This window comes from Callithrix jacchus, chromosome 17 (genome assembly GCF_049354715.1).
Source record: "Callithrix jacchus isolate 240 chromosome 17, calJac240_pri, whole genome shotgun sequence".
Lineage (NCBI taxonomy): Eukaryota > Metazoa > Chordata > Mammalia > Primates > Cebidae > Callithrix > Callithrix jacchus.
Window position 1 is genome coordinate 34,302,388 of NC_133518.1, and position 15,296 is coordinate 34,317,683.

Below are 15,296 nucleotides of genomic sequence, written 5' to 3' on the forward strand. Positions count from 1 at the left end.
CCCAGAAAGGTTATTCCCACTTATCCCCCATCTCCAAAATAAAAAAGAAAAAGGTATGTGCTTAGAGATGTTCCTGGAAGCATGAGCTGTCATACTGAAACGATACGAGATGACCTAACAGATTGCAGAGCATCGTTTGGCAGAAAACTCATGCAGTTACCTAAATGATAGTTATGAAGACAATATGTGTAACACAGAAAATGCTTATATGCTGAGTGAAAAGAACAGAAGGTGATCTCAAAACTGCATTGTGATAATAGTAATATAGGAAATGTAAGAAGAACGAAGATTTCAAAGGAACAAAAAGAAAAATTTTGTTTTTATATTGGTAAGAGTATGGGTGAAATTCCAATTTTAATTTTATTGTTACAGTGTTGTTCATAAAAAAAAGATGTAGACAGTTATCCATAGACAGTTGGGCTTTGCAAAAAACTAACAGAAACAGGGTAAGAAGAAAATCCATCTTCCTTCAATCCCCCTTCTCTGCTAACAGAAAAGAGCTTTGTCATGCTCAGGTGTGCAGTCAGTTCTTTTTCCAAATCTGGAACTTGAAACCTACTATTAAACAGGAGTCAGTCTCCGTGTAACATGCTGACAATCCCCCAAGTATGCTGGATCAATTCTTTTTTTTAATAAGGAAATTTGAAATTCCATTTCAATTGCCAACCCGGGTCCTTCAACTTCTAAAAATACAGTAAAACGAAACAAAAACATACTGGGTCCTGTCATCCCCTCTTACTACTATTATTGTATCTCCATTGCACTGAATTCCTCCCAAAACTCTTTCCACTCAGCTTTGATTTGTTTTCAGTTGGATTTATTAAGGCATCATTTACATACAGTAAAATTCATCCTTCTTAGATTTAGAGGTCTATGAATTTTGACTAATGCATATTGACCTATAATGACCACCACAACCAAGATATAGAACACGTCCAACACTCTCAAGTTCCCCCTGTCCCATTTTTGTCCATCTCCTCCTCTACCCCCAACCCCCTGGCAACCACTGATCTGTTTTCTGTCCTTATTTTGCTTCTTCCAGAATGTCATATATAAGGAATCATGCAGCATGCAGCCTCTTGAGTCTGATTTCTTTGAGTTAGCATAGAGTATTTCAGATCTATCTGTGATATTGTGAGTAACAGTATCTTTTTATTGCTAACTAGTATTTTATCACATGGATGGGCCACAGCTTGTTTATGCATTCACCTGTCAATGGATATTGTTTCCAGTTTTGGGAAAATATGAATACACATTTGCATATAGATGTTTGTGTGGACACATGTTTTCAACTTTCTTAGGTAAATACCTAGCAATGGGATTCCTGGGTTACATGTTAAGTCTATGTTCAACTTTCTAAGTTCTGAAACAATTGGATATCTATATATAAAATTACAAAATTAACCTTGACTCAAACTTGTACCATATACCAAAAATAACCTCAAATAGATCACAGATGTAAATGTAAATCTAGAACTAAAAACTTCAGGAAGAAAAACATACAAAGTATTTGTGACCTTGCATTTGGCAAAGACTTCTTAGATTTGACATTTGAAACACGAAACATAAAAAATCTTGATAAATTGGAGTTCATAAAAATAAGAACTACTCTTCAAAAGACACTGATAAGAGAATGAAAATACAAACCACAGATGGAGAAAATATTTGTGAATTTCTTATCTGATAAAGGGTTTGTATCTAGCATGCATAAAGACTTTTCAAAACTCTAATAAACAATTCAATAAGAAATGCACTACAGATATGAACACATCATCAAATATGACCTATGGAAGGCAAATAAGCTCACAAAGAGATGCTCAATATCATTGGACACTTGGGAAATGCAAATTAAAACAACACGGAGATAAACTACATATCTGTTAAATGTCTACCACTTAAAAACCTGCCAAGTGCCAGCCAGAATGTGAAACAACTAGGACTCTCGTACATTGCCAGTGGGAAGGTGAATGGTATAGCCACTTTGGAAAACACTTTGCAGTTTCTTATAGAGTTACAAATATGGAGCTGGGAATAGAGGATGGGTTGACTGCAAAGGGGCAAAATTTCCTGGTGGGGGTAGGGGGAGTTTTTAGAATGGGGGAATTGTTCTATATCTTGATTACTGTGGGGGTTATGCAACTGCATGCATTTGTCAAAACTCACAGAGCTGTACACTAAAAAGGGATATTTTTACGCTCTGCTAATTTTACTTTAATCTTAAAAATAGGAAGGAAAAAGTAAAATCAATGCCAGTGTATACTTTGGGCAAGTTACTTTACTTCTCTGTGCCTTGGTTGTTTGAAATCTGTACATTGAGGATAAAATAATACCTTCCTCATATTGTTAGAATTAAATGTGCTAATTTGTGTTATGTATATAAAGTACTTGGCTGGGCGTGGTGACTCACGCCTGTAATCTTAGCACTGTGGGAGACTGAGGCAGGTGGATCACTTGAAGCCAGGAGTTAAAGACCAGCCTGGTTAACATGGTAAAATCCAGTCTCTTCCAAAAATACAAAAATTAGCTGGGCGTGGTGGTACCTGCTTGTAATCCCAGCTACTCAAGAGGCTGAGGTGGGAAAATCACTTGAACCCCAGAGGTGGAGGCTGCAGTGGGCTCCACTCACTTCCTGGATGACAGAGCACAACTCCATCTTAAAGAAAAAAATAAAGTACTTGAAACATAGCAAATGTTTTATAATTATTGGCTGGTTTTTTTTCTTATTGTTATTACTTGTATATTGCTCTTTGAAGAAGTTTGGTGATAATGGAGAGAAAAGAAGGGCAATTAGGGGTCTGGGATGGTGTAAGGATGAGGAGACCTACACACATTGACTCATAGAGCGAAGAAATCAGAGATAAAAGAATGAAAGAGAGGGAGGATAATTCTGAATGCACAGAAAGTTAAGTTACTAATGTGGCATTGGCTGTGTGTTTTAATAAATAACGCCCTTTCAGTTGTCAATAGCTAATCAAGTACTTTCTGGAGACCAGAAGCGACTTGCTGGATCAATGACTACTTTGAACTACTTCACAGATCAAAATGTTCAAATCCTTTCTCTGTGCTGTAATCCTAAATCTAAAAGAACAGAAAGACCAAGCAAGTCTACCTCCTAGATACACAATATCCAACATCATTGAAGTGAAATCTCTCAGTATTTATTTGAATGGTCTGCTCTCAGCTTCAACCAAGGAAAAGTCATATTAGTGTTGGTCAGAAAACAGAAGGGTGTTACCAGAGTTCTGGCTGGTCATTGCAGACTCAGGGATTTTTGATTAAAAAGGAAGAAGAAAAAGAAGAAACCTGATAAAGTGTAAATTTAGCATGCAGGGATTAGTGTCCCACTGGGTGATGTTCTCACCAGAGTGAGAATTTCAGAGATTTCATAAGAATTAAACTGCTCCACATGATAATTTATTTTAGCTTCTGGCTTCTCCAAGAGGTAAATCAGTGCAACTTCTTTCTGTGTTTGTTTCAATTCGGCAACAACCCTCAATTTTCGGACAAGCTTAACCTAGCCACCCTATCAAAGATGATGAAGTAGTCATCTTTTTAACAGGTGGGGAGATGAATGGAATCAGAGTTTTTCTTTTGTTTTCTTTTTTTTTTTTTTTTAGTAATCACTAGTAAAAACCAAGTCAATAGCTGACTGAGTGTAAGGGAGGCTCCAGAAGGCAGGTTATTGTAGTACAGATGAACCTTGACTTATGATGATGTTACTTCCTGATAAACCCATCATAAGCTGAAATATCGTTAAGTTGATAATACACTGAATCGCCCAACGCGGTGGGTCATGCCTGTAATCCCAGCACTTTGGGAGGCCAAGGCGGGTGGATCATGAGGTCAGGAGATCAAGACCAGCCTGGCCAACATGGTGAAACCCTGTTTCTACTAAAAATACAAAAACTAGCAGGGTGTGGTGGCGGGCACCTGTAATCCCAGCTACTCAGGAGGCTAAGGTAGGAGAATCACTTGAACCCAGGAGGCAGAAGTTGCAGTGAGACGAGATCACACTCCAGCCTGGGCAACAGAATGAGACTTCATCTCAAAAAACAAAACAAAACAAAACAAAACAAAACAAAACAAAACAAAACACACCTAATCAATTGAACATCATGGCTTAGCTTAGCCTACATTAAATGTGCTCAGGACACATGTTGCCTAGAGCTGAGCCAAATCACCTGGCAACACAGGACACTGTAAAGTACTGGTTGTTGACCCTCATGATGCTGTGACTGACTGGGAGCTGCACTTGGTGCAGCATTGAGAGTTTCTTATTGGATATCACCAGTCTGGGAAAAGATCAAAATTCAAAATTCCAAGTTCAGTTTCTACTGAATGCTTATAACCTTCAGATCATCATAATGTTGAAATGTTGATCCTTCCTATAAAACCAGCTACACTGCCAGAAGTATGAAGACTGTTATGCTGCTGGAAGATGGGACTGCATGGACAAGTTCAAGTACTGACCACAGGAGGTCAACATCTGCGACCTTTAACATCCATGTTGCCACTACCGCCATCTTCCAAACAGAGCTGATGATACAGTTTGGATGTCACCCTGCCCAAATCTCCTGTTGAACTGTAATTTTCAGTGTTGGAAGCGGTGTCTGGTGGGAAGTGAAAGGACCATGGGGGCAGAGTTCTCGTGAATAGTATGGCACTGTCCCCCTTTAATACTGTATAGTGAGTGAGTTCTCGTGAAATCTGGTTGTTTAAAGTATGTGGCACCTCCCCTCTCTCTTTCTCCTGCTCTGGCCATGTGAAGTGTTGGCTCCCACTTTGCCTTCCACCACGATTGTTAAGTTCCCAGAGGCCTCCCTAGAAACTGATGTTGCCATGCTTCCTGTACATCCTGCAGAACCGTAAGCCAATTAAACCTCATCTCTTTATAAATTATCCAGTCTCAGGCTGGGTGCAGTAGTTCATGCCTGTAATCTTAGCACTGTGGGAGGCTGAAGAAGGCAGATCATTTGAGGTCAGGAATTCAAGACCAGCCTGGCCAACATGGTGAAACCCTGTCTCTACTAAATATATAAAAATTAGCCAGGCATACTGGTGGGTGCCTGTAATCCCAGGTACTCAGGAGGCTGAGGCCGAAGAATCGCTTGAACCTGGGAGGCAGAGATTGTAGTGAGCTGAGATGGAGCCACTGCACTCCAGCCTGGGCAATGTAGTGAGACCCTGTCTCAAAAAAAAATAATAATAATGCATAATCTCAGGTATTTCTTCACAGTGATGAGAGAATGGACTAATACAATTGAGCAATTTTATCTATTTTAAAAAAAACATTTTAGGTTTGAGGGTACCTGTGAAAGTTTGTTACATAGGTAAACTCTTGTCATGAGGGTTTGTTGTACAGATTCTTTCTGCTCTTCTCCTTTCTCCAACCCTCTACCCTCAAGAAGACCCCAGTGTCTGTTGTTTCCTTCTTTGTGTTCATAAGTTCTCATCATTTAGCTCCCTTATAAGTGGGAATATGCAGTATTTGGTTTTCTGTTCCTGTGTTAGTTTGCTAAGGATATAGCCTCCAGCTCCATCCATCTTCTCGTAAAATACATGATCTCATTCATTTTTATGGCTGCATAGTATTTCATGGTATATATACGCCACCTTTTCTTTATCCAATCTGTCACTGATGGGCATTCAGGCTGATTCCATGTCTTCATAGTGCTGCAATGAACATTTGCGTGCATGTAGAATGATTTCTATTCTTCTGGGTAGGTACCTAGGAATGGGATTGCTGGGTCAAATGGTCATTCTGCTTTCAGCTCTTTGCAGAATCACCATACTGCTTTCCACAGTGGTTGAATTAAGTTACACTCCCACCAGCAGTGTGTAAGTGTTCACTTTTCTCTGCAACCTTGCCAGCATCTGCTACTTTTTGACTTTTTAATAATAGTCATTCTAACTGGTGAGATTGTATTTCATTGTGGTTTTGATTTGCATTTCTCTAATGATAGTGATGTTGAGCTTTTTTTTCATATGTTTATTGGCCACATGTCTTTTGAAAAGTGTCTGCTCATGTCCTTTGCCCACTTTTTAATGGGGTTGTTTTTCTCTTATAAATTTAAGTTCTTCATAGATGCTGGGTATTAGACCTTTGTCAGATGCATAGTTTGCAAATATTTTCTCCAATTTTTTAAGTTGTCTGTTTACTCTGATGAGAGTTTCTTTTTAACATGCAGAAGCTCTTAATTTTAATTAGATCCCATTTGTCAATTTTTGCGTTTGTTCTGATTGCTTTTGGTGTCTTTGTCATGAAATCTTTGCCAGGTTCTATGTCCAGAATGGTATTGCCTAGGTTGTCTTCCAGGGTTTTTATAGTTTTGGGTTTTACATTTAAATCTTTAATCCATCTTGAGTTGATTTCCGTATACAGTGTAAGGAATGGGTCCAGTTTCTATCTTTGGCATATGGCTAGCCAGTTATCCCAGCACTATTTATTCAGTAGGGAGTGCTTCCCCCATTGCTTGTTTTTGTCAGCTTTGTTGAGGATCAGCTGGTTGTAGGTACAGAGCCTTATTTCTGGGCTCTCTATTCTATTTGATTGGTGTATGTGCCTGTTTTAGTACCAGTTCCATTCTGTTTCGGTTACTGTCACCCTATAGTATATTTCAAAGTTGAGTGACATGATACCTCCAGCTTTGTTCTTTTTGCTTAGAATTATCTTGGCCATTTGGGTTCTTTTTGGTTCCATATTAAGTTTAAAATATTTTTTTTCCTAGTTATGTGAAGAATGTCATTGGTAGTTTGATAGGAGTAACACTGAATCTATACATTGCTCTGAGCAATATGGCCATTTTAATGATATTGATTCTTCCTATCCATGAGCATGGGATATTTTTCCATTTGTTTGGGTCTTCTCTGATTTATTCAAGCAATGTTTTGTAATTCTCATTATAGAGATTGCTCACCTCTTTGCTTAGCTATATTCCTAGGTATTGTATTCTTCTGTGGTAATTGTGAATGGAATTGTCTTTCTGATTTGGCTCTCAGCTTGGCTGTTGTTGGTGTATAGGAATGCTAGAGATTTTGTGTATCCTGAGAATTTGCTGACGCTGTTTGTTAGCTGAAGGAGCTTTTGGGCCAAGACTACACGGTTTTTAGATATAGAATTATGTTCTCTGCAAACAGATATAGTTCAGCTTCTTCTCTTCCCACCTAGATACATTTCTTTCTCTTGCCTGATTTCCCTGGCCAGGACTTCCAATACCATGTTGAATGGGCATGGTGAGAGAGGGCATTCTTGTCTTGTGCCAGTTTTCAAGGGGAATTCTTCCAGATTTTGCCCATTCAGCATGATGTTGGTGTTTTGCCATATATGGCTATTATTTTGAGGTATGTTCCTTCAATACCTAGTCTATTGACAGTTTTTAACATGAAGCAGTGTCGAATTTTATCAAAAGCCTTTTCTGCATCTATTGAGATGGTCATGTGGGCTTTGTCTTTAGTTCTGTTTATGCGATGAATCACATTCATTGATTTGCTTATGTTGAACCAACCTTGCATCCCAGGATGAAGCCTACTTGACTGGTGGTTTCACTTTTTGATGTGCCGCTGGATTCAGTTTGCAAGGATTTTGTTGAGGATTTTTGCATGATGTTCATCTTGGATATTGGCCTGAAGTTTATTTTTTTGTTGTCTCTGCCAGGTTTTGGTATCAAGATGATGCTGGCCTCCTAGAATTAGATGGGGAGGAGTCCCTCCTCCTCAATTTTTTTGGAATAGGTTCTATAGGAATGGTACCAGGCCTTCTTTATACATCTGGTAGAATTTGGCTGTGAAGCCATTAGGTCTTGGGATTTTTTTCAATGGAGAGTATTTACTAATTCCCTAAATAGATCAATAATGATCTTAGAAATTGAATCAGTTTTTTCCTGGTCCAGTCTTGGGAGGTATATGTATCCAGAAATTTATTTAGCTTTTCTAGGTTTTTCTAGTTTGTGTGCATAGAGGTGTTCGTAGTAGTTTCCGATGGTTATTTTTATTCCCATGGGGTCAGTGGTAACATTCTCTTCATCATTTCTAATTGTGTTTATTTGCATCTTCTCTCTTTTCTTCTTTATTAGGCTAGCCAGTGGCTTATATTATTAATTTTTTTCAAAAAACCAGCTCCGAGATTTGCTGATCTTTTGAATGGTTTTTCATGTCTCAATCCTTGAGTTCAGCTCCGATTTTGGTTATTTCTTGTCTTGTGCTAGCTTTAGGGTTGACTTGTTTTTGCTTCTCTAATTCTTTCAGTTGTGATGTTAGATTGTTAATTTGAGATCTAACTTTTTGATGTGGACATTTAGTGCTATAAATTTACCTCTTAACATTGCTTTAGCTGCGTAACAGAGATTTTGGTATGTTGTATCTTTCTTCTCATTAGTTTCAAAAAACTTCTTGATTTCTGCATTAATTTCATTATTTATCCAAAGTCATTCAGTAGCATGTTGTTTAATTTCCATGTAATTGCATGGTTTTGAGCAATTTTCTTAGTCTTGACTTCTATTTTTATTACACCCTGGTCTGAGGGTGTGTTTGATATGATTTTGGTCCTTTCGCATTTGCTGAGGATTGTTTTATGTCCAGTTATGTGCCTGATTTTTAGAGTATGTGCCATGTGGTGATGAGAAGAATGTATATTCTGTTGGTTTTGGGTGGAGAGTTCTGTAGAGGTCTATCAGATCCATTTGGTCCAATGTTGAGTTCAGATCCTGAATATCTTTGCTAATTTTCTGCCTCAATGATCTAATACTGTCAGTGAAGTGCTGAAGTCTCCCACTACTATTGTGTGGAAGAATCTGGGTTCTTCTGTGTTGGCTGCATACATATTTAGGATAGTTAGATCTTCTTGCTGAATTGAACACTTTACCATTATGTAATGCCCTTCTTTTTTTTTTTAATCTTTGTTGGTTTGAAATCTTTTTTGTCTGAAATTAGGATTGCAACCCCTGCTTTTTTCTGTTTGCTGTTTGCTCAGTAGATTTTCCTCCATCCCTTTATTTTGGGCCTATGGGTGGGTGTCTTTACATATCTTTATCTATCTGTCCAGCCAGCCATTCATCCATATCATTTCTTACCAATAATAACTTTTAAAAGTGCAACCACATCATTAACATAACCAATAAAATCAATAATAAAATATCATCTAATACCCAGTCCATGTCCAATTTTCCCTATCTCAAAATTGTCCTTTTGTAAATGGTTTGTTCAAATCACAAACCAGATTCAGAAACAAAAGCCATACATTACATTTTATTAATACATCTCTTAAATTTCTTTTAATCTATAACACTCATAGGAATTTTTATGTTTTCATTCATCCTTCCAATTTTTTTAAAAGTATGTATTCACTGAATAGAAAATGCTTGCAGAAAAGTAAAAAAAAAAAAAATTTAAGTATAGTACAAAAAGGTACATAGTGACTGTTCCTCAGTCTCCCTTCTCAGAAGCAATGCTGCCACTTTTGTAGAAATAGCCTCTGCCTAGACACACATGCCAGTCCCCAAGGCTGCTGTAACAAGATGGTTAAGTATGAGAACATGAATTCAAATTCCTATTACTAAATATAAATCTTGGGGATGGTACCTGGCCTCTGTACCTCAGTTTTTGAAAACAGTACTTATCTCATAGGGCTGTTGAGAGAATTAAATCAGATAATTGCTTACATTATTATTTTTTTTTTATTATACACATTATCTTTTGGCTTTTTTCACAAATCGCAGAATGATGCACATCCATCTTCATTTATTGGGCTCATTTTTTCATCTCACATCACATTTTGATGAATAATTCCATACATGCTGTTATAGATTTGCTTCATTGTTTGTAATCATTGACTAATATTTCATTGTATGAATATGCTACCGCTAAACATGTAAGTTATTTTCAACCTATTCTTATTATCAAACAACGCTACAATGAATATGCTTGTAATACTTTATTGGATTCATGTGCAAAAATATTCATAGGATAAAATCCTCGAAGTTAAACTGCTGAGCTAAAGGATGTGTGCATTTTAATGCTTTATAGATATTGCCCAGCTGCCTTAAGGGAGGTTATACAAATTTACACTCCCAAGAAAAATGCACAAGTGTCCCCATTTCCCTATACCCTAGCTAACATGGGATATTGCTAAATGTTTTCATCTTTGTAAACACGATGTGTTGAAAATGGTATCTCACAGTTTTAATGTGCATTTCTCTGATTATGATAAGATAAAGGAAATGTAGTGCAAATGACCTGGCCATGACTCCTGAGTGAGGACACTGGTAAACACCATCAGGATCCAAACACCTCTGTATTTACAAAGAGGATACTCCCTATTGGATAGCACTAAGCTTATTTCATGTATGTACATGTGTAGTTAGTTAATTACATCCAGCAGTGGTGAAGGGCTTATTCTGAACCAAACAAACTTTCTCTCCTACCCGCTTCCAGCATCTGGTTGGGAGTAGCCCAACCGGCCATGAAGCATGCATTTGTACAGATGACCACTTATTCCTCCTTGAAACATTTTTTTTCCATTGGTTCCTCTGCTGTCTCACTCATGGTTCTGCTCCTAACTCACAAATTACTCATTTCCCAGTGTTCTGGCTGTCTTTTCCCCTCATCTGTGCTTGTATACATGGGGGAGCCCCAGGGCTTCTCTCTCGAACTGCAGCTTCTCCCTGGGTGATGTCTATTCCAATGGGTTTAAATACCAGGGCTAGGACTAGGGAGAGGTCATTGAGGCACCCAGCACATGAAGTGTAAGGAAACACTCTTTACTGGGCCCATGCACGTGCAGAACTGGCCCTGGAGAGTGACTGCTTCCTTACCTTTTCCACCCTAGTCCCAGTCCTCTTAAACAGCCCAGTCTTCTCCCTGGACCTCCAGAAACATACATTCTATTTGACATTTCTACTTGGAGGTTTTAAGATAACTCAAATGTAAAATATCTAAGACAGAACTCTTGCATCACTTCCCATCCTGGTGCCCAAGCCTGTTTCTTCTGCTAGTCTATCTCAGTTAACAGCATCACCATTTACTCAGCTGCTCAGGACAAAAATTTTGGAGTAATCTTGATTCCCCCCTTTTTTTTTTAAAGTCCTATCTTCCATCTCCAAAATGTATCCCAAATCTGACAACCTTTCCCACTGTAGGCCAGCCCCCATCTCTCAGCTGTATAAATAGCCTCCCTTAGATTTCTGGATATTTGTCCTTCCCCACCCCCTTGTGATCACTGCTCAGCATCCAGAATGATCTTTTAATATCATGAAGGAGACTGTGTCACTCTCCTACTTAAAGCTCTCTAGTGGCTTCCTAATACATTTAGAATAAAAAACCAACTCCTCACCATGGTCAATAGGCCAGGGTCCAGTACCCAGCACAACAATCCCACTTCTGCCTCCCCACCATTCACCAGGCTCCACTGCACTGGCTTATTCCTGCCTCAGCTGTGCTCCTTCTCCCTGAAAAGTTCTCCCCCTAGATCTTCATGGGTGATGTCCTTCTCAACATTCAGGTGTGAACTCATTTCACTTTCCTGACCACCCCCATCCACTCAGAGATCACCCAAAGTCCCATTACCTATTTTATTACTCCATCATATGTATCACTATCTGAAACTACCTTATTGTTGATGCAGGATATTTTCTTGACCCCATCACAGACTCGCACAGGAGTGCCCCATGTACTCAGCCTGCCCCACTCAACCCCTTGCAGGAGGGAGCACACGCATGAACGAGTGCAGGAATCGCTGGCTGCTTTAGTGCTGGAGCAAACTCCATACAGGCCCTGCAGGGGCATCCAGGTGGGGGTGCCTGCAACCCCAGGGCCTCAGAGGGTGTGTTGCAATGCTCTCTTAGCTCTGCCATCTGCAGACAACAGTGTGTTATCAGCTCAGTGGGCCCTTTGCTACATCACGTGGGCTGGCTACCCTCTGCCAGTGAGGGCAAAGGGCCAGTGTGACAGCCTTTTTGAGTACCCACACTTTGTGCAACCTGAATTTCTTGTCTAGTGCCCAAGAGGAATGAGGTCACACAGATAAATTGAAGGATGGTGAATGTGGAGAATTTTATTGAGCAATGAAATGGCTCTCAGCAGAGAAGGAAGCTGAAAAGGTAATGGGAAGGGCAGGTCACTGTCCCTGAAGTCAAAGCACCTCTCTCTAATGCTCAGCCATCATCTCTGAAGTCAAGTTGCCTCTCTCTGATGTCCAGCCACTTGTCATGGCTACTGGTTAAGTTTGGGGTGTTTATGGGCATAGGATGGGGGCGGGGGTGAAGCATGTCATAGGTAATTTTGGAAAAGGCAACAGTCTATTGGTAAAAAGACATTATTCAGAAAAAAACAATTGGGAAAGAACGGGCACACATAGAAGTTCTCACTTTGGGCAGTGGGTTTCAGGCTTTTCAGCTCAAAAGTGAGGTTTCGCCAGGGACCTGCCCCTGTTTGCCTAGAATTCCTATGCCTCTGTCACTGTTACCACTGGATAACAGATCTTCTACAAAGTTCAGGGGCTTAAAACAAAAACTTACTAATTCAGCTGGACAGTTCTTGACAGGGCCTCTCCTAACTGCTGCAGTTACATAGCAGCTGGGTTGGAGTCTTCTTTTCTGGGGTAGATACCCAGGACAGCTTCTTCCCTCTTGTGTCTGGTGCCTCAGTGCCCCTCCCAGCAGGCTTTCTCTCCAGCAGAGTAGCCTGGACTTCTTGGCAACTCAAGCTTCCAAGAGAAAAAAAAAAAAGCAGAGACTGCTGATTCTCTTACCAAACAGGCCTGGAACTAGCACAGTGTACTTCTGCTGCCATATTCAGGAGGTCAAAGCCGTCCAAGGCTAGTCCAAGTTCAAAGGCACTGGGGGAAAAATTCTACCTCTTAAATGGGAAGTGACACGTGTGTGAAAGGGGGAAAGCATTGACTGTGTCCATCTTTGGAAATAAGCTATTGTGTGGTCTAGTGGTCTGTCTTCTCCCTTTAGGTTATAAGCTCTGTGAGACAACAGGGACCTTGTCCATCTTGTTTCATGGCTCTACTTCCAAGCACCTAGAATCCCTGGCACATAGTAGGTGCTCAGTAATTAATTAAGCACTTGATACATGTTTGGGGAACTAAAATAACTGAATTAAACTTCTCCAGACTAGTTCTGCCAGATTTGCTGATGCCAAGCATGCTGATGCCTCATCAGACAAGAGAAACCCTAAAATGTATGGTTTCACTTTCTCTACAAACAAGAAAAACTTGCCCTGAACACAAAATCTAGAAATAGATTTGGCATGTTTTCTACATGGAAATATTTCTCATAGTACCAGAAATTATTTTCCCATAGCTTTGGGCTACATTAAAATATTGAAGTTGACTGAAAATATCTCCATTCTTTAATCTTGGTGTGGACTAGAAACAATTTTTTTGGTAACAAAGTAAATATGAAAACTTCCCGACATTTGAACTCCCCAGATATCTCCAAACTTAAAATATCATTGCAAGTTAAGATAGATTATTTTTAAAATGAGTACTGAGAAAGGCCATTAAGAGCTTGATCATTGAAATGTATAGGTTTGGGTTATAAAGCCAGCACTTAATTGTTTAAATCATTACATATGACCAAATACAGAAAGATTACCTCAAATCTCCTCTTTGCCAGTTTTCACTGGTGAACTCTGCGAGATGATCCTATCTTTAAACCTTTTTGTAAACCCCTTATAAGTTAGTAAGTGAGAATGTATTCATCAGAAGGATTTTAGTGATTTTTGAAATTTAAAAAGGAGAGAGATTTAATTTTTAAAATTATACTTGCAGACTACTGCTAATGAAATTTCTTCTGACCCTAGTTTTGTCTTATCTTCAGTCTTTCCAGATTTGCTCAAAGTGATCCCAGTGAGCATCCACGTCAATGTCATTCTCTTCTCTGCCATCTTTATTGTGTTAACCATGGTGGGGGCAGCCTTCTTCATGTACAACGCTTTTGGAAAACCCTTTGAAACTCTGCATGGTCCCCTAGGGTTGTATCTTTTGAGCTTCATTTCAGGTAAGTACAAAATTCTACCTCTGAAGACAAATGTACTTTTCAATATGTCAAAAAGATAGTCTACCTAAATATAAAGTTATAGTCTTAATACAGATACATGGATGCACACTGTAGTATTATATATAATAACAATAAGTGTGGAAACACCACAATTCAACAGTAGGGAATTCAACAGATACTTTATGGAAGTCTATAAAGTATGATGCTGACATTAAATTATATTTTTGAAGATGTAATCAAGAGGATAAATGCTGTCTCAAAAAGTGGAAAAAGCAGAGGTAAACTTATATAAACATTATAAACCTAATTTGACATTTATAAAATATAGAGAATAGACATATAATATACATATATACATACATGTATGCATGTATGAAAGAGAGAGAGAGAATAGACTCCAATCTGCTGGTTGTGGTTGTCTCTGACCAGGACACTATGGGTGACTTTGATTTCTGCTCATGCTTATCAGTATTTCTAAATGTTCAATAATGTGGCATTATTTACACATAATAAAAATGAATAAATGCCATCAAAAAAGAGTAAAGGGCCAGTGTTCCCCCCACATATGAGTAGCCATATTCAAGCCTGTAGGTACTTTGTGTATGCTAGGTATATCAGGACAAGGATAAACTCTAAAGGGGAAAACAGTTCATCAACAAACATGTGCTACTCAATAACCGGGGCTGATGGAAAAGAATATAAAATCCAGTCAGTGCCAAAGGGTGCTTACTATCGGCAAGTGGGAGAAGGAAAAAGAGAAGAAAATGAAAAAGTGTACACAATTCATATGTAGCTGTTCTATAGGCAATCTCTGATTTTACCCCATTCTACATTTGCAAAAAGATTCAACACTGTCAGATTCCTAGGAGGCAAGTGATTTTACTGATGGTTTTATGGAGAGATACAGAAAGATAACAACTCACACCAGCAATCAATGTGATGAAAATCTCTAACTGTTTTTCTCCTGAAGTTGCCCTTTGGCTGCCAGCCACCAGGTACCAGGCTCAAGGTACTTTGTTGCTCTTGCCATTGCTCCCTTCTCCCGTACAATTCAACCCCAGCTACAAACATGTATTGATCTCTCTATATAAAACAAAGCCCTGTAGTTAGCAGGTCACTCGCAGTGTAGCCTCTGTTCACTGTTTCTTGTGCATGCTGCTTAGGGTCTCACTCCATCCACATCCTGCTAATCACATTTTTCACCCAACCAAAATAGATGTCTCGCTAGTGGAGATTCTGCTAATATTTTCTTGGTATTTGTCACAAGTATATAATACAGTTTTAAACTGTACAGAT

The 15,296-nt window shown here is 39.0% G+C and overlaps 1 protein-coding gene across 1 annotated transcript in view; it reads left to right on the top strand.

The window, feature by feature from the left end:
* Positions 1-15,296, top strand: part of CLRN1 (clarin 1) — a 40,047-nt gene that overhangs the window by 12,317 nt on the left and 12,434 nt on the right. Inside the window, exon 2 of the mRNA XM_035277959.3 lies at positions 13,821-14,000. Within this exon, the coding sequence (XP_035133850.2) occupies positions 13,821-14,000 (180 nt within the window). The remainder of the gene's footprint in view (positions 1-13,820; positions 14,001-15,296) is intronic.